Source organism: Sorex araneus, chromosome 5, assembly GCF_027595985.1.
Source record: "Sorex araneus isolate mSorAra2 chromosome 5, mSorAra2.pri, whole genome shotgun sequence".
In the NCBI taxonomy this organism is placed as follows: domain Eukaryota; kingdom Metazoa; phylum Chordata; class Mammalia; order Eulipotyphla; family Soricidae; genus Sorex; species Sorex araneus.
The window spans coordinates 54,668,465-54,695,015 of NC_073306.1; the positions used below are offsets into that span (position 1 = coordinate 54,668,465).

The 26,551-nt window shown below is 54.6% G+C and overlaps 1 protein-coding gene across 2 annotated transcripts in view; it reads left to right on the forward strand.

The window, feature by feature from the left end:
• The window catches only part of CAPZB (capping actin protein of muscle Z-line subunit beta), a 105,430-nt gene that overhangs the window by 49,946 nt on the left and 28,933 nt on the right, over positions 1-26,551 (forward strand). For both annotated transcript variants that reach the window (XM_055137530.1, XM_055137531.1), the window contains exons 2-3: positions 2,786-2,875; positions 25,482-25,603. In XM_055137530.1, coding sequence (XP_054993505.1) covers positions 2,786-2,875; positions 25,482-25,603 — 212 coding nt within the window. The remainder of the gene's footprint in view (positions 1-2,785; positions 2,876-25,481; positions 25,604-26,551) is intronic.

A 26,551-nucleotide genomic window follows, 5' to 3' on the forward strand; every position in this document is an offset into this window, starting at 1 on the left:
TGTCCCACTGAGTATACTACAAAGACCAGAGGATTTGTGCTATTGGGCGTAATCTCCCACTTGGAACTGTCTCTGAAATGTCTCTCTGCCTGGGCGGTTTTCTGGGGTTAGGTCAGAGTCTAGGAGTCTGCAGTTGCCAGAAATGAAACTTATTTATTTATTTTACTTATGGGGAAGTGTTTGGGGCCACTCTTGGTGGTGCTCAGGGGCTGCTCGAGAACAAGCTCTCTGCGCTTGCCAGGGATCAAACTGGGGTCGGCTGTATGCGAGGCCAGAGCCTTACCTGATACTGTGTCTCTGGCCCAGGTAATTGGAAACCAGGGTTTCTTGAACTCAATGTAGTGATGCTTTGGGCCACATAACTCGATTCTGTACTTTGTATTGTAGGAAATGTGGCCTCTCACATTAGACGTTCATAGTTTCCCCTCCCCAGATTCGGACAAAAATGTCCAAAAGATGCGTCTGTACATTTCCAGATGTCTCCTGGGGGTTTGTGGGGAGGGCAGCCTCAACCTCTGTTGAGAAGCCCTAGTTCACAGTTACAGGCTCACGGCAGATTGAGCAGAAGGTACAGAGACCTTGAATGATCCCTGTCTCCTTGCAGTATAGCCTCCATGCTATTAACTTCTCCCACCAGAGGGAATCAGTGACTCGACATGCAAAGTCCATAGTGTTATGAGGGTTCTCTCTTGGTCTCCTATATCTCATGGGTTTGGACAGATTGATGACACAGATCCACCGTTATGATGTCATGCTGAGTAGTGAAAGTAAATGTTCTGCCTATTTGTCCCTCCAATAAATGAACTTTATGTTCTGCCTATTTGTCCCTCCAGTTCACGCACACTCGCGCGTGCTCACACATACACACAGAGATTCATTCACATTCTAAAAGTCGTCTTGGTTGCTTCCGAATTTTATGAATAAAACTGCTAAACACATCACATGCAGGTTTGTTGTGTGAATGTGTCTCCAACCCCTTTGGGCAATACACCACGGAGTCCAGTGGCTAGACTGTTGCAGAATAACCTGTTTTGTCTTAGAAGAAGCTTCCAAACTGTCTGAAAGTGGCTAGACTGTTCATTCCACCCGTCCACTAATAATGAGCGTTTCCTTGCTTCTCTTTTCCACACCCTGCTTCAGCACTTGGTGTTTTGGCCACAAGGCCTGAGAGCCCAAGGGTGGGGATGGCCTGAGTGATCCCTGGCAGGACATGAAACAGTTCCACCCCCACCCCCTGCACAGTGCCAGGACTAGCCCTGAGCACGGCGGGGTGTTTCCCCCCAAAAAAGTTATTGCTCCAGAGTTGGCCAGAGTCAACTGTTGGAATCGGCCTGTGATGTGACCTGGTTGTTGCTTTATTTTGTTTGGTTTTGGGCCACACTCAGTGGCGCCCAGGACTGAACCTGGGTCGACTGTGTGCAAGGCAAACATCCTACCTGCTCTGTTACTGCTCCAGCCTGCCCATTGTTGCCTTAACGTGCGTTTCTTTGCTGGCCTATGAAGTGAAGAATTTTCCTATGCTTGTGTGTATCTTCATTGTTGAGGGTTGTGTGATACGGTTTTGGCCCATTTTTAAGTATTTGTTAACTAGATTCACCTGAGTTTTCCCTTTTTGTACAGCCAGCATGGAGCTATTCATGGAGATGGACACTGAGCTTCAGTCTAGAGCAGCAGGGGAGACTGCAGGACTGCATTGGGTGGGGCCAGTGCTGTAAAATACTTGTATCTTAAACTTTATTAAACATGTATTTACACACACCCACATACAGAGAAATATTGCAAGTCAAATACAGGTACTCTAGTAGCCCTGTGAAATGAAAACTGCCTCTGTTAGAGGCTAAGCACTTGCCCGAGGTATCCGTCTGGGCCGATTATCTGCAGAATAGCCGTCAGAGAGGCCTCCTGGTGGGCAGTGTTGGCCCCGTAGTGTTCCTCCTTGGTGCTCCAACACGGAGCATCCTCCCTGGCACTACTCTTTGTGCTTTCCAGCCTTATCCCTGCTCGGTTCTGCCATCATAAGCGGTTGCACACTTACAATGACCTGTGCTTGTGGCTCTCAGTTTATATTTGCAGGGAGAGAATTATCAGTACATAGCATGCAGTTTAAAGAGAGTGTTGAGGGGCCGGAGTGATAGTGCTGCCGGCAAGGCATTTGTCTTGCATGAGGCCAACCTGGGTTTGATCTCAGCATCCCAAATGCTTCCCTGAGCACCGCCAGTAAATTCTTCAATGCACAAACCAAGAGTAACCACTGCGCATTAGCGGATGTGGCCCCAACCCACGCCCAGCCGCCATACCCTCGCAGACCCCTGTGGCAGGATATTGCCCTGGTAGCCCCCTTTCTACAAATGTGGTTCTGCTCTTGGGTTCCTAGGTGAGGACCTGGCACCAGGGAAATGTGCCACCCCTGGCTGATGCACTGGAGCCCAAGAGTGTGTTTGAACCTGCTCTTTGTCTTTCTGTGCCTGACTTGGGACACATCGAGACTCGTCGCCTGCTCTTTGCATCCAGGTGACACAGGTTAAGCCCGACATGATGCCGGGCCATGCTCAGTATGGAAGCTGCGTGGAGTCTGTGGCTTAGCCTCTGCCGCCTGGCAAGATGTGTTTGGAACAGAGCAGCTCTGAGCTCTCTGCCCACGTCACCCTGGGCCGTCTGGTTTCTCCGCACTGGAGGAGAAGGCTGCAGACACCCTGGGCAAGCGGAAACCTCGTGGATGCTTTCTACAGGGGTGTTTAGGTGCTGGCTGTTGGCAAAATGACTCAGACACTTTTTCTCCTTTCAGAGTGACCAGCAGCTGGACTGTGCCTTGGACTTAATGAGGCGCCTGCCTCCTCAGCAAATTGAGAAAAACCTCAGCGACCTGATTGACCTGGTAAGTACTGTGTTCCAGTACTTTCCTGTGGCCTATGTCTCGTTTTCTGTGAAGAATTCAGAACCCACGGAAAACTTCCTCTCTGCGGCCAGGCACCACACCTGAGTCCAGTGTGCTTGCTGTGGCTGTGGTTGTCTTCCAGAGCTGCCTGTTGCTCAGGAGCTCAGGCTGGTCAGGCAGTCTGGCTCCTGGGACCCGGCTGGCTTGGTGGTGGTTTCCAGCAGCTCCACTTGGGCCTGGCCCTGCTGCCACGCAGGAGTGTGTGTGTGTGTGTGTGTGTGTGTGTGTGTACCTCTGTGTGTGTCTGTGTGTGTTGGGAGGGAGTGGGGTGGTGGAGTTTGGTGGTTTCCAACAGCTCCACTTGGGCTTGGCCCTGCTGCCATGCCTGAGTGTGTGTGTGTGTGTGTGTGTGTGTGTGTGTGTGTGTGTGTGTGTGTGTGTGTGTGTCCAACAGCTCCACTTGGGCTTGGCCCTGCTGCCATGCCTGAGTGTGTGTGTGTGTGTGTGTGTGTGTGTGTGTGTGTGTGGTGGCGAGGTGGGATGGTGGAGGTGGCCCTGTCTGGAACTTCGGCAGCTTCCCCTCAGGTGGGAAATGACACAAAATGCTAATGTTGGCTTTTAGAAAACTTGCTGCCTGAGAGTAACTCGCTCCATAGTATTATTTGAGAATGCTCAGAGTATTCCCCCCAAAATCCATGAAACTGGGAGAAGTATTGAGAATTCAAAGAAAATCAGTCCCCAAGCACCCTCCCGAGTTCCTGGGTCAGTGTGCCAGTGTTTCTGGTGGTTCTGGATCATGAACCCGGGCCCTCCCTTTTCACCATGTCCCCTGGCTGCTTGGGTGGTAATTATCAGGTGGTTTGGGAGCTTATGTGTTCCCGATGGCTTTATCCCTTGATAAAGGAATAAGGGGAAGGTGGAAGATGACTGCAGGTGAGTGGTGTTACTCCCGGGTCCGCCTCCATACAGCAGCCTAGAAAGGTCTGTTGTTTCTGTGCCAGAGTCCAGCCTGCTGGAGTTGTGAACTCGCTCTCACCTATGGTGATTTGGGAGGTTTCGTGGGCTGGAGGGCCCTCACGACAAATGCTTCTGATGGAAGTGCCTAGAAGAGTGGGGTAGAGCCTTGGTCCAGTTCAGGGGGCACTTAGTGTTGGCTTATTTAAAGAAGGCGTATTTCGTGAAGGTGGAGGTATATGCTAGGTTTTGCTTGGTTTTTCTAAAAAGAGGGCAATAGTGGGTAGGGCGTTTGCCTTCCATGCAGCCCACTTGAGTTCGATCCTCGGCATTCCACATGGTCCTTGAGCACTGCCAGGAATGATTCCTGAGTGCAGAGTCAGAAGTAACCCCTGACCATAGCCGGGTATGACCCCAAACACAAAACCAAAAAAAAAAAACAAAACCGAGCAGTAGGCAAGTAAGTTTGGGGCCCTCTGGAGTTGAAGGTAACTGTTAGATGGCGGGTATTTCACCTGAGTATTAAGGCGCAGCAGGTGGGGTGATGCCGACCATTCTGCTGTGCGCTCAGCCTGTCACGAGCAAGGCCTGGAGGGACCTCAACCCCTGCAGGGAACTGGGTGCAGGAAGGGGCTTTGGCAGGCAGACTACACTTGGACGTTGTCTCTGTTCTTGTAACTTTCCCATGGTTTGGTAGAAAGGATTGTGTATAGAGTCAGGGCACGAGCATATGAAACTTGGTCTGGGGGGGAGGGGAGGAGGCGGAAATTTGCTCTTTGTTGGCAAAGTGACTTTCTGGGACGGCCCTCGGGGAGTGAGTGAAGGTGAGAAAGCGGCCGGTTGAGTGAGACCAGCCCTCTCTCCTGCTCTCTGTGCTGCTCGAAGCCTCTCGGCAATAGGGCTGACTTCTGGTTTTCAGCTGGTGACCCCAGCCTGTCACAGAGGACTTGGAACGATGTCTGGAACTAGGTAGGCTGGAGGCTGCCGTCAGAGTCAGAAGGAGCCCGGATCTGATGTGGTCACTGTGGGCACCAGCCCACTTGCTGACCTTGGAGTGCAGCGTGTTGGGCTGAGCACTCGATGGAGTGGCCTTGTTTTACCTCCCAGCACTCCCGCAGGGCCAGGCTCCAAGGTCTGGTCTGGGGCCCGCTCGAGTCTTTGTAAATTTCTCCTCCAGAGCTTTTGGGTGTAGGTGGAAGAGGTGGGCAGAGTTGAAGGTCTGACCACCTTCCTGTCAGGTGCTGAGGCTGCGGCTGCTTTTCACGGCAGTGTGGAAGTGTGCTTGGCTGAGTTTAAGCTCGGTTTGCCAATTCAGTTATTACTCTGTTTTAGAAATAAACCAAACCTGGAAGTAAGAAATGATGAGTAAATTTTTCTCAGTAGACTCATGGTGTTTAACAGGCTATTTTGTTCTTATGGCAACTGGCGTGATCCACTGCAGCTGTGTGCTGGCTCTGGGGTTCCCTCCTTACTCTCTCTCCCCGAGTTGAGCACAGAGCTGTTTTCATGGCAACCCGGTCAGCTGGGTCTCTGGCCACATACGCCGCGTGTCCCTGGGCTCCTCGTGAACTCAGAGGGTGGCTGGTGAGGGGAGCCTCAAGAGCCAGCCTTCACCTTTGCCAGATTCTGGGTGTGGCAGGTGCAGGTTTGGTTTGGCACCAGTTGAAGTGCTACACCGTATCTCCCCCAGAATATGTTGTGGGTCCTGGGGAGCAGTGTCAGCACCGTCTTGTGTGGGGGTGGGGAGGGGCTGCCGGCCCACGCTGGGTACCTGCTGGGCTGAATACCCCTGCGTGCCCAGGTCTGAGCTGGGTGCTTCTAGCCGCACTATTAGTCTTTGCAGCACCCTTTCACCTGAACACGGGTTTAGACTCGGGAAAGTCGGGGCTCTTGTGTGCCCAGGGTCCCAAGGCTCGCTGTGTGCCGTGAGCCCAGTCGCTGGGACCTTCTAGGGGAAAGGGTCCCGTGCCCCGCCGAGGACGTTTCACCCAGCGCGACACAGTCCAGCCGGTTCATCCTTCCCAGACGTCACTCCGACCTGCATGGGGAGAAGTCGATTTATCAACGTTACCAATGCAAGTAGATGTTTTTCTAGTTTTAACTTAAAAGTCACACAGTTTTTCAAACAGTTTGAGACTGGAAACACTTTTCTTTCTCCAAATGGAGCCTCTTGGGACTATTCCTGTGGGTTGCTTCAGGGGAGCTGGAAGAGAGCTGCCTTCTGGGTGAGGTGGAGGCCAGTCACGGGCCTCTGCCCTTTACCCTAGACGTGCAGTTCCGCCTCCTCCAGACTCACAGTGCTGCACCTGGCGGTGGAGGGGGTTAAACTCCTCCGGGTCATAAGGAACCTGTGTTCTGCCCTTTCAGTCAGTCCCGTGACCACCAGCCACCTCCTAAGGCTGCAGGAGGCAGGAACGATCCCCGTGTTCCTGAATGGGCTGAGGAACCAGTATTCTCATTAGTCTTTTAGTTTGAGGACTAAAAGTATGAGGACTGTCAGAAAGGCAATGAAGCATGGCTTTTCAGTAATCAGCACCTCCCAAAATGTGACTCATTAAAACGATACTGTCATGCTAGGGTCGACTCCTGGCTTGGTGCTTGGGGTGGGGGAGTCTTTCCTGGTGTGTGGTGGACCATGTAATGATGGTCTTGCATGCAGCCCATGTGCTCAACCCTTTGAGCTGTCCCTGCCTCCCTCCCTAGGCCACTTTTAGATGAATGATCTTGCCCTGAGGATTTTGCTTCTTTGCCCTATGTCATAGGAGAAACAGTTAGACTGGATTTGTCCTGGATTCTTTTTCTTTTTCTTTTGAGGGAGGGGCAGTTTAGCCACACTGATGGTGCTCAGAGCTTACTTCTGGCTCTGCACTCAGGAATTACTCCTGGTGGGTTTGGGGGACCATAGAGACACCTGGAATTGAACCCGGTTGGCGGCATGCAAGGCAAGTACCCTACCCACTGTAGTGTCTCTCCGGCCTCTTGTCCTGGACTCTTGACCAGCCCTGGAAGTTTTTACTGTTTTCCCTGTGAGTGGCCACTTGTCATCTTCTCTCATTTGCTGGATATGCAAAGTCCTTCCATTCATGTAGGTCGGTCAGTGCCGAGTCCACTGCTGGGCCTCAGAAGTCCACCTGCAGTTTCTCTTTCCTCCAAGCTGTGTTCTCAGGAAACTCACACTGTCCATGTGAGCCTGGGGGTCTGTCTCCAGGTGCTCAGTTCATGTAATGTGTGATCAGTTCCCATATTTTGAAAGTAACAGAAGCACTGCTCAGTGCAAATTGCAGTCATTCCTACAATGTTTGCTTGCCTGCCTGCCAGCCTGCCTGAAATAATGGAGAAGTGGTTGCTTTCAAGAGAAGTATCCAATTTTAAGGACAAGAATGTTAGGATTTCTCCACATTCCCCTTAAAGGGACTTGCCTTGCTTAGATGTTGCGGCCAGAGGGCCCGAGGGGAGTTGATCCCGCCCTTCAGTGGTCTGATCTCAGGGACTCTATAAAAAGAGGCGTGGTGCATGCTTGGCCGCCAGATTTATCATGTCGGATCAGCTTTCATTTTCCTTTCCAGCATCAGAGCTTTTGCTGCATTGGGACTATGATGCATATTCCAGTTGGTGGGAAATGACCTTCCTTTGCAGATGGCGAAAACATCACTTTATTATATATTAATCTAATTGTCCTAGAGCGAAGCCAGCTGAAATGCGTTATTAAGCGGTTTCAGAAATACCCACATGTCCATGTGGGCCAAGAATCACATGCGGCTAAGATGCTCCCTCGGCTTCCGGACTTGGCCCCCCTCTGGCTGTACTCTGCACACCAGCAGCACCCATTTGGAACCTCTCTGCTTGGGGGGTGGGTGCGAGTATATTGCGAGTATTATATATTCCCGGGCTGAGGAAGGAGTTTGTCTCTACAGATTGTCTCTACAAATCTCTGAGAAAACCCATCGTTCCTTCCCCTTTTATAAGAGCAAACCAAACATATCCTAAGATCTGCTTAACGAGACCAGAGTTTCTTGGCTTGTAAATGCCGACCACTTTGTATTTAATTCCTTCTCTCTTCTTTGTGATCAGCCTCCAGAGATCCAGAGGCTCTTGGTTGTCCCTGGCTTGACTCAAGTGAGGGAGTGAGGCGGTATCAGCTCCGGGAGAGCACCCAAGCCTTCCCGGCCATATCTGTGAGTTGGAAGAGCCAGAGACATCCTGATGCTTGATCGGTCTTCATTTCAGCACATTTTTCTTTCTAGCAGCCAGAGTTGCCCTCCAAAAATAGATGGGACTTCTAGCAGCCTCTTGCCCCGCTGGCGTCAGCAGTGCCTGTACTAGAAGCAGCTTGCAGAAGTTGTCTGTTCTGGACAGCGTGAGGAGCTTGAGGCCTGTGCTGACACTTTGTCCTTTGGTGTATTGAGGTCCTGCGTGCACCCAGGGGCCCAGGAAAGGAGGTGGTGGGGAACCCGTGGCATGGTGTGCTTCTGACCGTGAGGCAGGCATCCTGCGGGGCCGGCACCAGGCCCGCTTTGTGAAATGATGGCTTGTTGATAGCTCCTTGATAGCATTGCCTGGTTTCTACTGAGCATTGCCACACAGGCTTCTAATTGCTGGGCCAGTGAAAGCAGGAGATTATTTCGCCAGTGACAGCTGTGACTGAGCCGTCAGTTTCAGTTCTGTTCCTGGGTGATGAAATCTGGATCCTGTAGCCCCGGGAGCAGATCCACCCTGCCCTCAGGAATCTGCAGGCAGGTAGATCCAGAGATTGGCATTTCGTTCTTGTCCTCTCGTGCCAGTATTTTTTCCTTCCTTTATTTTTTTATTTTGTTACCATGAATTCCAGAGTTACTCTCCTAGGGTACAGCATACAATGTTCCAACACCAGTTCCTTCACCAGTGTCTACTTCCTGTCACCAATGTCCCTAGTTCCTTCCCGCCCATCTACCTGCCTCTGGGACAGGCATGATTTGTTTTGTGGCCACACCTGGTGGTGCTCAGGGATCACTCCTGGCGGGACTGGGTACCATATGTGGTTTTGGGGATTGAACCCGGGCTGTGTGCAAAGATAGATGCCTTACCCGTGGTACCATCTCTCTGGTATGACAGGCACTTTTTAAAATAAATTTTAGGCTCTGTGGTTTGCAGCCCTGTTAACTGATAGGGTTTCATGCATAGCACTGCGTCGCATTTCAGCACCTTCCCCACCCTCCGAGTGATCACTTCCTCCCACCATGGTAGTGATCTCTTTCCTGTCCCGTCCCACCCCCTTCCTCCTGCAGTTGAGAGGCGGTATTTAACTTGCCCTCTCCCTGGGCAGCAGTGTAGCCAGCCCAGCCTCATGTGCATGGTCCCTGGATTTGCGTCCCAGCATCACACACAGTCAGTCAGCCAAATAGCTGAGTACCTCCTCTGTACTTGACACTGTGATCAGCCCTGGGGGGAACATAACCTGCATTCCTCAGCCCTCTTTCCACATAGAAGAATACAGGACCCTAAAACTGGGTCTTTCACAGAGGAAACTGTGATTGGCTTCTCCCACCCCTGCTGGTCCACTGTGAGGAGCTGTGGAAATGAGGGATTCTTCCAGCAGTGTTTGACGTCTGCTGGGGGCCGGACCCCTGGCATCCAGGCTGAGGCCCTGTGCCCTGCTGACACTTAGTGGGGGGTTCAGGAGTTTTCAGAAGGACCAGGGACCTCTTCATACTCCGTATGTATGATTTTCTTAATTTTCAGTTTTAGGGGTCGCCCCCTCAGTGGTTGCCCGTGGTCTGGGCAGGAGGGTCGGGATCCGGTCAGGCTCCAGCACGCACTGCAGCCCTGTGGGCGTCCCTGCACCAGGCTCACTCTTGGGCAGCGCTGAGTTTCTGCCCTCCTTTGACGTGTGGTGACTGCCTTCACCTGGCATTCTTCTTCTTCTTTTTTTTTTTTAAACCCAACAATGCTCGGGCTGTTCCTGACTCTGCACTCAGGGGTTATCCTGGTGGTGCTGGGGAACCATATGGGATGCCGGGGATCAAACCCAGGTTGACTGTATGCAAGGCAAACGCCCTCCCTGCTGTTCCGTTGCTCCAGCCTCACCTGGCGTCTTTCACTGCTTTTCAGGTTCTTTCCTTGAAGTGCTCCTGACTGTAGGGGAGAGCAAAGACCTATCTCTGTAGTTTCAAAGACAAATTCAGAAGTGATTTTCTCAAGTAGAGTGTCTTTTTGTCCTAAAAAAAAAAAAAAAAGTATTTCAATTCATAACCTGTTCAGTTGCAAGAATTCTGACTGGAGTGCTTTCTTAGCAGAGCCCTAAGTCGGGTTTATGCCCCTGGACAGTGGGCCCTAACTTCCTGGGGCTGTGTCTGTGGCATCTGGTGTGGACAGGCCCCTTGGGGCAGGGCTCTTGTCAGAGTCTCTCCCTTGCTCCCTTGCTGCATGCAGAACGCCCAGAAGCTGCGCTTACTGGCTCCCACGGGGATGGATGCAGTGCTCAGAGCCAGTGCAGTTCGGAGATGTGGTTCCATCACTGGTCCCTGTGGGTTCCTGCCCCGACTTGCGGGGGGGACGTGGCTTCCACTCTCGTTAGTTACAGGGTCTGCAGAGTTTTCTGGGCAGGGCATTGTCTCTGAAGCCAGGGTAGGGGGATGGCTCCCACAGTTGGTGATTGGACAACCCCCCTGCACGGGCTCTGCTGTCTGGATGTCTCGAGGCTTATTCGGAGCTTTCCTGCAGGCGACACTGCTGCAGTTTTCCATTTACAAGGGGGAGAAGCATTTCAGCCAAGGCCTCCAGCAGTATTTTAATGAACTCCATTCCTTGGAAAGTTGTGGTGAGCCTTTTCATGCAAGCCTTTTGCTCTGACTGGTCTGCAGCTGTGGAGACTAAAGCAGCCCCCTAACCCCCAACTCTGTTCCCTCCTGGCACCGCCTCTGCAGAGGGAGGGGTTCTCTCACGCTGCCAGCTGAGGTGGACGCCTGAACCGGGTCCTCTTCTGGGTCAGGGAGGCCCTGCGCCATCCTTCTGAAGCGCCACCAGTGTGATTTGCCTGGAGAGGAAGGGGGAGCCGCCATGGGCCCCCCCTTCATCCTGACCTCCTTTTCCAGATGAGGCTGGAGCTCTTTGGAATTCTGATGAGGTCTTTCATATGCAGAATAGCGAGCTCTTTATGGTCCAGTTAGGAGTGAGATGAATTAATTGCCTCCTCCGAAGCAGGGAGAGAGTTAAATCTCAGGGAAGCAGATGAATGAAGGGAAAGGTACGGAGCCCGTGGGCTTGTTCCTTGGGGAGCACACGGTCCCAGAGACTGGCCTGACGGTTCTCCAGCAGCTACTGTAGACCTCCTAGGACTTCCTGGGCTTGGAACTCTGCACCGACAGGTCACGGAAGATTACCTGTGTCTGTCACCTTCAGTGTCAGCCACCTGGGGGACTTGGAGGGGCTTTGCAGAGGAGATTAAAAGTTTGAAATAGGGCCAGAGCAACAGTATGGCAAGCAAGGTGCTTGCCTTGTATGTGGCCAACCCAGGTTTGATCCTCCACACCCCTGATGGTCCCCCAAGCATTGCCAGGAGTGAGCCCCTGCGGGCAGAGCCAGAAAACAGGTCTTGAGCACCACTTATGTACAGTTCAAAATAGAAGTTGTTTGCTCTCAGCTTTAGAATTTGGCTTTCCCCTCTTTTCACTGTCCATAAAACTTCTTTTCACAAGGAGCCAAGTGAGAGAACAGGGCATAAGGTGCCTGCCTGTGTGCCGCCAACCCCACTGCCATCCTTGGCCTGGCATATGGCCCTGAGTACAGAACCAGGAGTGAGAGCTCAGCAGCACTGGGTGTGCCCCAGTCTTCTTTTCTTTTCTCTCCCAAATGTGTACCAGAACAAAATTAAAGCTCTCTGAAGCTTCATGAGCTGTGAGAAGCACTTCCGGCCACGGGCCTTGTTAGTGCTACATTCTGTCTTACACCCTTCCATCCTCACGGGCACTTACGGGGTCCTCTGGGAAGCAACCGGGAACGTTCCCAGTTAGAGAAGTGGCGAGTAAACTTCCAGAGCCACACCTTGTACCTGACCGGCAGAGTCTGAGCCTGCCTTTGCTCCGCTCAGAGTTGTCTGCCGGATTGTTCTCACAGTTGCACACTGCTGTGTGGGGCCTGCAAGGCTCAGGGCCCTGGAGGGGGAAAGCAGGAGAGGTTTGTGGGCTGGGCAGGATAGTGGCATGAAGCTTTCAAATACTTTGGATTTTCCGCCTACTTCCGGAAATGAAACACCAGCAGAGCTCATCTTGAACAGGAAAAAGCTAGCTGTAACACAGTGTGTACTAGCTCCTAACGAACTAACTTGAACGTACATGTAAGCATCAGAAGGAAGGACGTTGGTGTTTGATATTGAGATGGAAGCTTTCTTTTCTTTTTGGTGGCCGGGGTAGGGAGGCACACTTGGCAGTGCTCAGGGGTTACTCCCGGCTCTGCACTCAGGGATTACCCCTGGTGGTGCTCCAGGGGCCAGATGGGATGCTGGGGATCCAACCTGGGACGGCTGTGTACAAGGCCGTGCTCTGTCTGCTAGACTGTTGCTCCGACCTTGAAATACAAGTTTTCTTAAAGCATAGAAGCTCAGTGCCAAAGCAATGCTTTTTGACCATATACATATTCAGCTTAAAATTTTCTTTTCTTTTTTCTTTTTTTGGGGAGGGGTTTGGGTCACACCTGGCGATGCACAGGGGTTACTCCTGGCTCATGCACTCAGGAATTACTCCTGGTGGTGCCCGGGGGAGCATATGGGATGCTGGGAATTGAACCCGGGTCAGCTGCGTGTAAGGCAAACACCCTACCCGCTGTGCTATTGCTCCAGCCCCCAAATTTTATTTTCTTTTTAATTGACTTGAGAAATGAAACCAGAAGGGGTGACTCTGAGTCTCCTTCCCTGCGAGCCCCTCTCAAAGGCGCTGAGTCCTACCCCGTTCAAGACATAGAAAAACAAAGCCCAGGGTTTCTTTGAACCAAATGTTTCTCTCACTCTCATGGAATTCACTTTGGAAATTTTGGTTTCCTGGAAAGGTTTGTGACTTACACATCAGATGACCTGGATACTGGTCTCTCTTTTGGCACTAACCATCAGTATGGTGTTGGCCAGGTTTCAAAGTTTCATAACCTTTCGGGGGAAATGGCATAGAAAAGGGCATCTTGACCCTTTTTGCTAATGATGTAAGATGGGACAGGTTGGGAGGAGAAAGCATGGTGTGTGAAGCAAGTGTTGCTGGGATGAGAAAGCCGGGGTCTAGCTGTGGCCTGCCGTGACTGCCAGGTCTCTCTGGGTCACAGGCTTCTCCTCTGTGAGGACCAGATGGTCTCTATCTCAGTGACGAGTCTGTTGCTGGAACAGAAAGATCATCACCATGGATACACTCGTGTTGATGTCAGGACTTTTAGGATCCCCTTCCACAAGGAGGGACTTCTGTTTCTCCGTGTCAGATCCTAAGTGGCCTTTTGGATGTTCCTGAAAGTCCTCCCTGAACAGAACGCACCCAAGCCTCAGGGCCTCCGACCGCCTCCATGGCTGAATGACACTCCTTTTCTCGCACATCAGTTGTCTCACACCAGCCCCCGTTCTTCCCTCTGCCATAGGGCTCTTGGCTCCCTGTCTCAGCCCCGAATGCATCACTGCCCTCATCCTGCAACCCTGAGTGCATCTCTGTCCCATCCTTCCAGCCCTGAGTGCATCTCTGCCCCTATTCTCCATCCTCCAACCCTGAGTGCATCTCTGTCCCATCCTCCAGCCCTGAGTGCATCTCTGTCCCAGCCTCCAGCCCTGAGTACATCTCTGCCCCTTCCTCCATCCTTCCAGCCCTGAGTACATCTCTGCCCCTATCCTCCATCCTCCAACCCTGAGTGCATCTGTCTCCATCTTCCAGCCCTGAGTGCATCTCTGCCCCATCCTCCAGCCCTGAGTGCATCTCTGCCCCATCCTCCAGCCTCCAGCCCTGAGTGTATCTCTGCCCCATCCTCCATTCTGCAACCCTGAGTGCATCTCTGCCCCATCCTCCAGCCTCCAGCCCTGAGTGCATCTCTGTCCCATCCTCCATCCTTCCAACCCTGAGTGCATCTCTGCCCCATCCTCCAGCCTCCAGCCCCTCCATCCTTCCAACCCTGAGTGCATCTCTGCCCCATCCTCCAGCCTCCAGCCCCTCCATCCTTCCAACCCTGAGTGCATCTCTGCCCCATCCTCCAGCCTCCAGCCCTGAGTGCATCTCTGCCCCATCCTCCATTCTGCAACCCTGAGTGCATCTCTGCCCCATCCTCCAGCCTGCAGCCCTGAGTGCATTTCTGTCCCATCCTCCAGTCTTGAACTGGAGTCCATGTAATGCTGACAGCCATTCCCTGGTGGCCTTCTGAAGCCACGTCAAAGTTGGCATTAGTTGTGCAGATCAAGCAAATGGATGCTTTCCTGCTGGGGTTTCTTGTTCGTTTGTTTTTGGTTTGGCACCACACCCAGTGATGCTCAGGGGCGAATCCTGGCTCTGCACTCAGGAATTACTCCTGGGGTGCTCAGGGATTCTGGAGATCTAATCTGGGTTTGCCGTGTGCAGCGCAGGCGCCCTACCCATTGTACTGTCTCTGCGGCCCCTTGGCTCCTGATTGCTGAATGGGGCCTCTCAGGTGCCAGATACGGTTTTAGATCGTTTGCATAATTTAAATTGCACACTGCAAGCTTAATTTTCCAACCCATGTTATTGATGAGACAGGTTTAATGAGTTGGTCGGAGTCTCTGGTACCAAGTAGTAGCAGAGTCAGGGTCTACCTTGGGTCTACCTTCTCACCGAGGCCCTTTCATCTCCCACCCTTCTGGGTGTGCCCACAACCTCCAGGCACAGGTTTTGCCTTGTCACTGTACGATTGCCTTGTCACTGTACGGTTGCAACAGACAGCAGTACAAGAACCACTAGTGCCAGGGAGAGGTTAGACCGTCTTTGTTGGCTGCCGCTTTCCGTAGCCCACATAGCTGGGATGGTGATGGAGGTGGAAATGCCCCTGGTGGCGGTGGAGGTAATGTGCCTTCCCGTTGCTGTAGGAAGAAGTCAGGGCGAATGGTTCGCTCTCTGCCTTTTGGGCGTCATTGGCACTCATCGTGCCAGACATCAGAATTCTGTAGTCCAGTGGTTGAGGGGTTGCCCTTTGGTACCGTTGTTGCTGCCTTCTTGAGCCTGTCATGCCCACTGTTCAGGCTCCTTACCAGGACCCTGTCAACCGGCTTGTGCACAGAGCCTGTCCCCGAGAGGCCTGCCCCCGCCTTGTGAACCATTGCCGACCACGTTCTCGATGCTTCGTGAATAGAAGAGGCAGGAGCAGCCCCTGGCCGGCTCCAGACCTGCGGGTCCCAGTGGGCCCGTTATCTTTTATATCATTGAAACCTTCACGCTTAGACGGAATTGATGTTCCAGATGGTGGTGGTAGGAGTTCTGTCAGATGGAGGCTTTGGAGTAAGTACCTGACAGCAGGCTACTCGAGGACAGCTCCAGAGCCAAACCCAGAAGAGATTTAATTATCGTTAATCTCCCTCTCCCTCTTCATGGAATGTAGAGGCACGCTTAATTACGATTGAGTGGCAGCTACAGCAGCGCTCCAGGTTAGTGGGGAACGAAACCCTTGAGATTTGCTGCAGGCTGGGAATGATTATCTTTCATGCAAGGTTTTCCTTCCTCCTGACTGTGCTGAATCTCGGGGGGCTGCAGAGAAGGGCATGCTCACTTGAGGCCTGCTTTCTGCTGCTTTCCCATCATCCTCAGTCCTCAGACCTGCTGGACCAGCGTTCTATTTCCAAACCTTGCCACAGCTCTACACCGAGACGCTCACCAGGGCTTGGCTTAGAGAGCACTCCTTGTTCCATGTGTGTGGTGGTTTCGTTTGTGTGTGACTAGCATTGCCAGGCCATGTGCCCTGTGAGCACCTGTGGAGGGTGGCGGTGCTCACTCAGGTCCCCGGACCCTGGCCCTAAGGCAGATGATCAGCATTAGTTAATGTTCTCACAAGCCTGCCCAGCTTACTGACTCCAAGGAGCGACTCTTGAGACTGGGAGGACAGTCTCTGAAGGCGGACAGAGCGAAGGCAGCTTCCTCCAGGGATCGAGTACTTGGAGAGCCCTGACGGCCTTTGGAGTCTCAGGAGGTGTGAATCAGCTGGATGTGGATACAGCGCAGTCACCCTGAGCGAACCACATAGGTTCTGCCTCTGTTTGCACATCAGTGCGGTGGCGAGGAAAACAGCCTGCCTTCTCCAGGAGGGCTGTGGAGACCCTGGCATTGAACCGCCTGCCCGTTTAGCCAAGAATTGCCAGTGGGGCTGGGTCCAGGGACGTGGATGAGCACTGTCACTCCCCACAGGACCTGGCAATGCTAGTCACTGGATACTGTTTTGGTGGCACCTCAAAATAAACAATACAAAACACAGTCACGGGGCACTGCCAGGGCCACTCACTATCTCTTACTGCACTGGACATCTGTGTCCGAGGCCTTCTGAATCATCCTGAAGTCAGTCTGCCAGGTCCTGGTGCCTCGGCAGATGTTCAAACTTCCTGCCTTGTTTCCTTTCTGTGCCCACCCCACCCCCATGTCCGATTAGTGGGCCCTAGTCATATCATGCGCCCCCCCCCACACACACACGGTTCACACCTGTAGCCCCTTGTGCCACCCCACCGTCCCCGACCGAGAACCACTTGGTTTCCCGAAGGAGTGAGAGCGGGGTGTCCTAGCTCTTCTCATCACAGAGTAGAGAACTGTTCAAGAGGGCTCCCCGGGGGCTGCCCTGAGCGTCTTCAAGGAAGAGAAGAGGCGTGGTGTGGGTGTGGCTGCAGGGGAAGCCGCTGTCCCGCCTCAGACAGTGCTCCACAGAGTCCCTCTGTGGAGCTGGGCCCTGATTTTTTTTTTTTAATTTTCAATTTATTGAATCACTGTGAATTCCAAAGTTATTCATAATTGAGTTTCAGGGGAACAAAGTTCCCAACACCAATTCCTTTGACAGTGTCCATCCACTTCCCTTCATTTTCCCACTGGATTAGAGATCACCTCTGCAACGTGCAGGATTCTTAGACCCACTGGAAATGTGAGTGTCCTGTAATACGCACACAGGCTAAAAATACGGTCCCTAAATCCAGGGCGTATGTGCGGCGGGTGGTGTGAGGAATGCCTGCCACTTATGTTTCTGCCTGAAAGCACCTTTGACAGGAGTGCGTGCCTGGGTACTGGCACTGTGACTGCCCGAGGAAATGGGGGTTCCAGCCCATCTGCTTCCAGGCGGGGAGGGCTTGGAGTGGCTGTTGGCTCAGGACAGACCAGGTGCTTTATCCTTGGTGGGCGTGTTAGGCCAGATTGGAACGTGCCGATGACTCCATCACTTCCACATTCTTGCCATTCCCGAGACCGCGGGGAGCTTTGCTGATGCTCCGCAGGCCTGGCGCGTCTCCCCTAACTCGAGGGCCTTCCAGCTGCACACACGGCTCCGCCTGAGCGCCGCCCCTTGTGTTTGTGTCCAACATTCCGTCTTTCCAAGATGTCTGCCACTCAGCGGATCTCCTTGAAAACCCCACTTTAGTTTGGGGGGAGATTTATTTTCTTCCCCATTTTCTTCTGCCAAAGTGCAAGCGAGAAGACAGATCTTTGGGACTGTTTGTGCAAATGCTTGTTGGTCTTGTGGTCTTCGTGGTTTGTGGGCCACGCTCAGAGTGCTCAGGGGCCTTAGCTGTGTTCGGGAGTGACCCCCGGTGAGCTTGGGGACCGCCCAAGGTACTGGGGGTTGAGCCAGGGTCAGCTGCCTGTGCCGCTCGTGCCCTCTGTGTTGCGCTGTCTCCCCGGCCCCTACCCTCTTGCCTGTGGAGCCCCCAGCAGCTTTGGGAGACAAGTCGGTGTCTGGACTCGGGTGGCCTCCAGAGGGGTGAGCGACTTGAGGAACGTTTGGAGGAAAGGAACAGAAGGGCTCAGTGCCCGGTGGTTCAGTTTAATGAGCAGCAATCCTGCAACCCCTGGACTGGGAATCAGAGCTGAGGCTCAGGGGTGGTGGCAGGGGCTGAGCTCTGCAGAGTGGGGAGGACACTGGGTTCCTCCCTTGGAGCTGGAAGCGCAGTGTGAAGCGCACGCAGACCCTCTCTCGGCCCGGCCCTAGCAGAGCTTTGCCTTCGGTGATCCGCGCGCCCTTGCATCTCAGTGCATCTCAGACACCGGGCCGCGGCCTCGCCTCTTGCTGGTGCACCGGGGAGCAGAGTCTGCAGAAAAGTCTCGGGGAGCCCAGGCGTCCCCGTTAGACCCCAGGAGGCGGAGACGTGAACGTCGGTCGGAAAGAGAGTCCCCTTGTCCAGCACAGAGGAGCAGTGAACATTCCCTTTCCCAGAGCTGCCCTGGAGCCTGCCGCTCTGGGCTGGCAGGCCGTGGGCCCGGGTCACCGCCTCAGCACACATCTGGTTTTGGAAGCAGATGAAAACGCTGGCGGGGAGGGGAGCCTGCCCGGCCTGCTCGTCCCTGACATTTGAAACAGGCCAGGAATGTGGGCCAGACAGGGAGGAGCCGGAGCGCCCCGCGGGGCTCTGTCATGGAGGCCGCCTAGGCCCATACCGCCCACTTGAAAGCCTGCTGAGGGGCCTGGCCGGGCCTGGCCTGGCGGAGCTCCAGGTGCCCCTGCTCACTGCTGGGCCCACTGAGGTGCCGTGCTCCCCTCCTGAGGATTCTCTCTCCCTCTCCAAGTTAGCATTTCAATTTGCGTGAGCTTAACTCTTTTCTTGGGGAGGGGGATGCACCCAGTGGTGTTCAGGGATCACCCCGGTGGGCTCAGGGGATAAGTGGTTCCGAGGATCAAACCCAGGACAGCCCTGTGTAAGGCAAGCGCATTACCAGCTGTACCATCTCTCCTGGCCCCATTTGAAAAATAATTTTTTTTTATTGAATCACAATAAGTTACAAGCTATCATGTTTGAGTTTCCATCATACAATGATCAAACACCCATTCCTCCACCAGTGCACATTCTCCACCACCAATTCCCCAGTGTACTCCCCTTTCCAACCCTCCCTCTGCCTCCATGGCAGACAATTTCTCCCATACTCTCTCTCTACTTTGGGCATTATGGTTTGAGAGATACTGAGAGGCCATCACGTTTGGTCCTTTATCTACTTTCAGCACACATTTCCCATCCCGAACTATCCCTCCAACCATCATTGTCTTAATGATTTCTTCTCTGTCCCAGGTGCCTTCTCTCCCAGCTCATGAGGCAGGCTTCCAACTGTGGGGCAGTATTCCTGTCTGGCCCCATTTTGTATGAGCTTCCCTTTTCACCCTGGTCCTCTGTCCGTTTTGGTGGATAGTGTTCTGATGGGGACATGGTGGGGGCGTATTTAGTCACGTGCCCTCTGATGGGGCGGGGGTGTCTCTCTGATGGGGGGGTTAGTATTTTGTCACGTGCTCTCTGATGGGGGCTTGGTATTTAGTCAGGTGCTCTCTCACGTACTCTTGGTCACAGTGGCTGGACTTGTGTCCTGGGGTGCTTGCTGGGGTCATACTCGGCATGTGGGTGGCCAGGGATCAGACTTGCAGGCCCCGACATAGACAGCAAAGCATGCTCCACACTAAGCCATCCCATGCTCACTGAAGTGGATTTCATTGAGAGCCGTCACATTGGTTTTCCTTCCTAACGGGCCAGAGTGGAGAGGCAGAAGCCCTTGACCCTGGAAGGCCTCGTCAGCAGAGGGGACGTCAGTGACTTGGGAGAAACTGACCCCTTCCCCAGTGGGAAGAAACACAGATTTTTGTCTGTGTGTGGCATGTTCTGTAGCAGGCTGGCTCAGTGAGGTCCTGACAAGTGCTGATAGAGGCAGGCCGGCGAGAAGCCTGGTAGCTAGCCAGCAAGACTGTTGAACCCACGGAGGAAAGAACGCCTCCTCCTCTCCTGTAAGGCCGTGTGGGTGCTGGCCCCACCCGCACTCAGATGCAGGGACCAGCATTTTCACATGGCAGGTGCCCGTGGTGGCCTGGGGCTTGGTTGCCTGTGGTCCAGGCACTTTGGAGGGGCTGTGTGGTGGAAGGAACTGGCCACAGGCCTCCTGGGCAGCTGGAGTGGACCCTGGTGGTGCCCAGCGCTGGGCGAGGGCTCCGTAGGTGGTCATGAGATGTTGGTGCCCAGGGTCTGGAAGGCTGCTCGTCTTCCGGGAAGTTCTCTCTTCCTCCTAGATCAGGGCCCATCCCCCGTGTCGGTGGCATGGCTGTCCCCTCGGCTCAGCCTGACGCATGCCAGGCTGCAGCTCCCCCTGGAGGAGTGCAGAGCACAGTCGGTGCAACTTCCCGGCCAGGTGGCCTGTGCCCCCGCGGAAGCTCATCTGCTACAGCCGCCTGTCCTGGTTCTCGGAGTTCCCTTCTGCAGTTTCCCACACGTCTCAGCCACGGCACAGCCTGTGCCGAACCTCAGTGATGGGGAAGCGGCCGCATGTGTCCACCCCGACACTCCTGCAGGCCTAAGAGAGGGCCTGTCTCGGGCTCCTGGTGCAGAGACGCCTACACCGTGCACTGCTGGGGAACTTTTTTCTTCCTGGGTCTAGAAATGCCTCCTTATGTTGGGGTCAGGTACTGGGGGTCAGGGGTGGGCAGCAGCGTGCCAGGAGAGTGGCACTGACTCAGGGGTGGGACCCTGTGGGCCTCATTGCATGAGGTTCTGTAACTCACGGGGGCCTGTGTCTTCGTCACTATGTTGGAGTCATCTGGATTCTCGTGGACACGGCAGGCTCAGGTGTCAGTCTCGCTGTCATCCCTTCACGTGAGCTGCTGGCCTCGTGCTTGGACTCTGCTCCAGTAGCTCCCCGGGCCCCATCGAGCAGTTGCTGTCGCCAAGATCATGGCAGTGCCTAACAGAAAGACCCTCTTAGTCACATGGATTTTACCTGAGGAGTCTGAGGATGCAGCCAGTGCAGCCCGGAAGCACATATGAGGGGTGACCCCGGAGACGCCCCGGCTCGTGGTCCACACTGGGCTTCAGCAGGCACCCTGAGGACCCGCAGCAAAGGGAGAGCACTCCGGAACCTCCAGGTCATTGCCCCGCTCACGCTAGCCTTCTTCCTGTCCACGGGAAGCAAGCCTTTCTACAGGACTAAAAAGAGGACTTTGCAGGAGAGTTCTGCCACCCTGGGAGAAGTAAGGGGTGTTTCCCCCGCCTCCCACATTTATACCGGCACACAGGAGAGATCTGTGGAGAACCTGATGTGTCTTGGAGGGCCTCTGGCAGCCCCCCATATCCTGGCTGAACAAGAGCTGCATTTGGACTCTGGAGGTCTTGGCTGGAAGTACTCTAGGTGTGAGGAGGTGCAGTTCCAGAGATCACAAGCCAGCATTCATCCAGCATGTCCGAAGGCCAGCAGGAGGCTGCTGGCCAGGAAGGCGTCCACGGGCTGGATGTAGATTGCGGGTGGGGGGGTGGTGAACTGGTTTTCAGAGCTGAGGGCGGGCTCCCCAGGAAGAATGCTTTGGGGGAGCTCAGCCTGACAGCGGGCACCTTCCCCACCAGCCCGCCCTGCCGGCTCCTCCCCCGTGGGGCACGCAGGGCATTGTGGGAGTTTGTGTCCCACCTGTGCTGGCAGGCCCACTGGCCTCGTGGGCTTTACAGGGCTGAGGGTCGTGGGGACAGCGGAACCTTCTTGGGGTTTTAGTGTCTTTCCACTTGGTCTTGTCTTCTGTCCTTCCCACCCTCCGTAGAGTCAAGCGCTCTGGGCCCTTGTTCCGAAAGGTGAGGTCTCCGTGACCGTGCCTCCCGCCTCCCAGGCGTGCAGGCGGTGTTTGGACTTAGAGCTGAGTGCAGAGGCCTTGAGTTTGTCCCGTGTCAGTGCTCAGAACCTGCCCTGCTCTGGGCGGGGTGACAGGCACAGTTGCCCACTGGCATATTCTGGGAAAAGCCTTCATAGGCTACTTGGTTAGCCGGTGCTGAGCAGCTGCCATCTCGGGGGAGTGCGGGCCGGGCACCACCGTCCTGCGTGCCGCCTTAGGAGGCCCAGGGGTCACTCTCACCCATGCCTACGCTGCGTGCGGTGGACCTGGAGAAGGGTCAGCAAGAGCTGCCTGGCTCCTGCTGCCGCGGGGGCTGTAGCCCCTTTCCGCGTGCTCAGCTCCTGGTCTGTGCAAATGGGGGTCCTCCCTGTTCCCCTCTCCCCTCTCCCTTCTCCCGGGCCCTGGGGTTCTGTGCTTCTGGAAGAGCTGGCTCGGAGCTTTGGGTTTTAGATCCTCGTTCCGTGCCGCCCTCAGTAGCAGCAGGCGCCGGGCAGCTTCCCCAGAGAGGCGATGGCACCACCGCCCAGGTTCTGGGTCAGCTGTGGGGGTCCTGCATGTCGTCTGCAGGGGCTCTGTGAGTCGGTGGCTCGTGGCTCCCCCGGGTAGCGTGTGCATGTGGTACTTGCGGAGTGGAAGGGATTTCTTGGGAGGCATCCCTGTCGGAAGACTTGGAGCTGCAGACCCGGTGGGGCTGAGGCGGCAGCTGATTTTCAGGTGGGTGTTCTCCAGGGCACCGTGCTACAGATGATGTTTCAGGCCCCATCAGGTGTATCTCAAGATCGGTGTTCTCGAGTGTTCCCCTCACCCCCCAGCCCCAAGAAAATAGGGGAAGTTTGGGGCTTTGGGAAAATACTGGGAATTGTAAGCATGGCCCCCTGCTGGCCACCTGGATTCCTTTGCTGCCGGAGTTGATTCCACCCGCGTGACCCAGGAGGGTGCAGCCTGCACAGGGCCTGTTTCCACTCTTATCTCTCCGGTGGTGGGCTCGAGGCCAGCGGGCACATCAAAAGGTGGAATGTGTTCGTTTGGCCATTTTTTAAAAACTGAGGTACAAGAGTGCATTTCTTACAGGCTGGAGCCGTGGATTAGATTATCCGTGGAGCCGTGGCGTTGAACTGGTCTGGTTTTTGTGATGTGTTTTTTTCAGGGTTCATCTCAAGTTTCTTTTTCTGGTTGAACAGTTTTTTTCAACATTAATAACTAATGGAGAAGGGGAAGAGGCAAAGTAGAACCATATGGCGGCACAAGCACGATCCTCACTTGTGGCCGGAAACTTCTGATTTGTATCTGTTTTCATGTGATCAGCTGCTGGGTTAGATAGTAGAAAAGTTCTCAGTTTGGGCCAATAACAGGAGTGGATAGACGTTTTTCGAACTGAGTTGCGCTGTATCTCACATGTGCTTTCTTGGCCATTGGCAAGTATCTCGGAGGCCCTGATGACCCCTTCTTTATTTTTATTTTTTGTTCTTTTTTGTTTTGGGGCTACATCTGCAGTGCTCAGGGCTCTGCACTCCTGGTCACTCCTGGCTCTGCACTCAGGGATCACACCTGACTGCGCTTGGTCCCCCGTGTGGGATGTCCGGGTCGGACGTGTGCAAAACAAAGGCCCTATCCATTGTACTGTTGCTCCATCCCTGTGACCCCGTCCTTAAATGGGAGTGGCGACCCTCTCCGAAGCTGGGGTGCTGCAGGCAGAGAAGCAGGTGGTACCGGGAGCTGTTGCTCGGGGTGCTGGCAGGGCCCCACCCTGGCTGCTCCCCTCCGCCAGGCCCTTGCTGGTGCCCTCCTGGTCACTCTCACCTCTGCCTTCTGGGGACTTTCTCCTCCCCGCCGTCCTTCCCTCTTCCCTCTGACCTACCTGTGCACCGGGTGGGAGCGCCCGTGGCAGAGGGTACAGAGGAGAAATGGATGGGGCCTCTGAGTGTCCTGGCCAGGGCCGCTGCTCATTGTTCCAGGTCACTGAGAATGAAACTGGAACCCCACAACTGGGGTCAAAGGCTGCAGGGCAGTTTGGACAGGAGCCATCGGATTTGGGTTGTCAGCAGTCCTGTGTTCTGGCAAGAGGATGTCTGTGGCTGTGGAAGGAGCTGAGCCCATGACACTTGTCCCCCAAAGTGAATTCTAGGGCCTGTCGTGCATTCAGATCCCCGTGCATGGTCACGACCCACAGATGGTGCGCTGTCTTCCTGTGTGTCCAGCTCTTTCCTGGGAGGTCTGCTCCCAGAGTGCGCCTTCCTCCCAGCCCTCTCTGCAGCCAGGTGCGGGGCACAGGGGCGTCTTCTCTCTGCCAGCTTTTTTATTGTTGTTTTGACGATGCTCAGGGGTTACTCCTGGCTCTGCACCCAGAAATTATTCCTGCCAGTGCTCAGGGGACCACATGGGATGCTGGGGACCAAACCCAGGTCAGTTGCATGCGAGACAAGCACCCTACCTGCTGTATTGTCGCTCCAGCCCCTTCTGCCTGCTTCTTGGACCTTGGCCTGCGTTATGATTCCAGGCTCAGTATGGAAACTGTGAGGTGAGAGTGATACCTAAGCACCTGCACGGTGCCCCTGAACTTCATGAGGGCAGTGTTCAGCAAGGCTCAGCAGAATGCACGGTCTGTGGGAGACACTTGGAAATGGTGGGACGCAGGGAATGTCAACAGTGTCAACAGAGGCAGCTTTGAAATGTGTGTGTGTGTGTGTGTGTGTGTGTGTGTGTGTGTGTGTGTTCACAGGCTGTTGTGGCATGGAGATTGAACTCTGAAGTAAGCAGGTGTGGAGACAGTTTCTGCAAGCTGCAGTGCAGAGTAGCAGCTATAGTTGGGCCAGGGAGGGCCTTACTGGCATCGCAGGCGCCTCAGGTGCCAGCAGAAGTGACTTGGATGGCTGGCGCAGGCCACTGTGGCCTGAGGTGGGGTTATCCTTGCCTCTGTCTTTGTGGTGGTCGGGGGTATCCTGCTGTTGCTGTGGGCTCTCTGCTGAGCTGCTCTCCTGCGTGCCTTTGCCTCATGATTTAACTTTTCCATTTGGAAGGGTTATTGGTGTGGTTGGCAGCCAGCTGCCTGGTAAACGATACGGTGAGGTCTCTGTAGCCCAGGCAAGTGAAATGAGTAAGTCAGCACATTGGAAATGCAACACGGAAGTGACTCAAGCCCTGAGGAATCCTTCGCTGAAAGCCCTGCCATCCCTTCCTGGAATATTTCGGTGGAAATTGATGTTTCGCAGGGAGCAGTGTGGGCAGTGGCCAGGTTCCTGGCAGGGCCAGGTGGCGCATGGAATGACTTTGCCCTGGGATTCCGCTTGTCCATCCCGGGCCATGGGGCCCTTTCCTCCTGAGGCCACCCCGTACGGGACGCCCTGTGAGAGGCCCGCTGAGGCTGGTGCGGGGCTGCTGCAGTGAAGTTACCTTTGCAGCAGGTAGGGTCAGTTCTTCGGGCCAGGGCGGTGACGCTTGGCCAGGAGCCTGGAAAGTGTCGGAAACACCACCCAGCCCGGGAGCCTGTGGGAGTTCTCTGGCACGGACGGGTTATTCTCGGAGTTCTTTGCATTCCTATGTATTTAAAATGTTTACCTTCTTCTTGGGACTTCAGCTTGTACTTTGCCCACCAGAGACCAATACCAGGCATACAGATACTTAAATGTGCTGGACCACCCTGGTGGCCAGGTAATTAACGCTGCACACGGATTTGGAAGGAAGGCTGGCTTGGAAGTCACGCTCCGCTGTAATTCAAGAGCAGGTTCCTTTGTAAAGGGACACGGTTGGTGTCAGACACACGTGGAGGGAACAGAATGGACTCGTGGTCCTGGCAGTGGGCCATGGACCAGATGTAGAAGATGCTGACCATGATCTGGCTGCACTCACCAGCCTCAAGGGGGCTGTTGTCTTAACCCTGTCTCTGTTCTCCCTCCCGTCTTGCCGCCAGGTCCCCAGTCTGTGTGAAGATCTCCTGTCTTCTGTTGACCAGCCACTGAAAATCGCCAGAGACAAGGTGGTGGGGAAGGATTACCTGCTGTGTGACTACAACAGAGACGGCGACTCCTACCGGTGAGTTCTGCCTCCCAGGCAGGGGCAGCTGGCCTGGTGCCTTTGAGGGAGACCCCGGGCAAATTGCACTGGGGTCTCGTCACACTCCTATAAGCTCTGTGAGGGGCTGGACACTGGGTGTGCATGTACCAGGCAGGGATCCTGGGCGAAGGGCGGGCCTCTGGCCCGGGGACATTTGAATGCTGCGCAGTCCAGAGAATTACCGATATTTATAAGGAAGACTCTCCTGTGGCCGCTGTGCTGAGCACGGTCAGTCCTGGGCCATTGCATCAGTGATGGCTGGCCTAGAACAGCAGACCAGGCCACCAGGCGGCTCCTGGGAGTAGCTGCATGCCCCCTGCCTGTTTTCGGTCTGAGGGGAGCATGGCAGAGACTGGACTGGGCTCTGGGAGGACCTACTGACGGAGGTGTGATGTCTGAGCCAGGTTCTTAAGGGGCTCTGGGAATTTCACTTTTTAAAAAGACGGAATTCCTCAGCCAGTCTGGAGTTTGGTGATGGATTGCCGGAGTCGGTGCCTGGCGTGTGGTAGAGGAACGTGGTCTGCTTTAGGCCTCAGAGGCCGCAGACCCAGGGCAGGGGCTGAGGAGAAGAAGCAGGAAAAATTACCTGGAGAGAAAAAGTAATGCCCTACCTGGATTTCCAACCAGTCCTGCCGGTTGAGGCAGGGAGACTTTGCCAGGGCGCTTACGCTGCCAGGTTTCCCCGTGGGTAAGCTCCTGTGCTCTCGAGGCGGCCAGAGGGTCAGCGAGTGTGTGCTCCTGCAGGCCGAGAGGGGGCAGAGGGAGAGGGAGAGGCTGGCCCTTTGGCCTTGAGACTGGGGGCTGGAGGCTGAGGGGACTGGGAGGGCCCGGGCAGGGCAGAGGTGGTCCTGCAGGGCCTTGAAGGCCAGGGCGAGGGGACTAGGGCTTGGCAGCAGGATTGAGTGTGTGCTCAAGGAACTGGCGTGT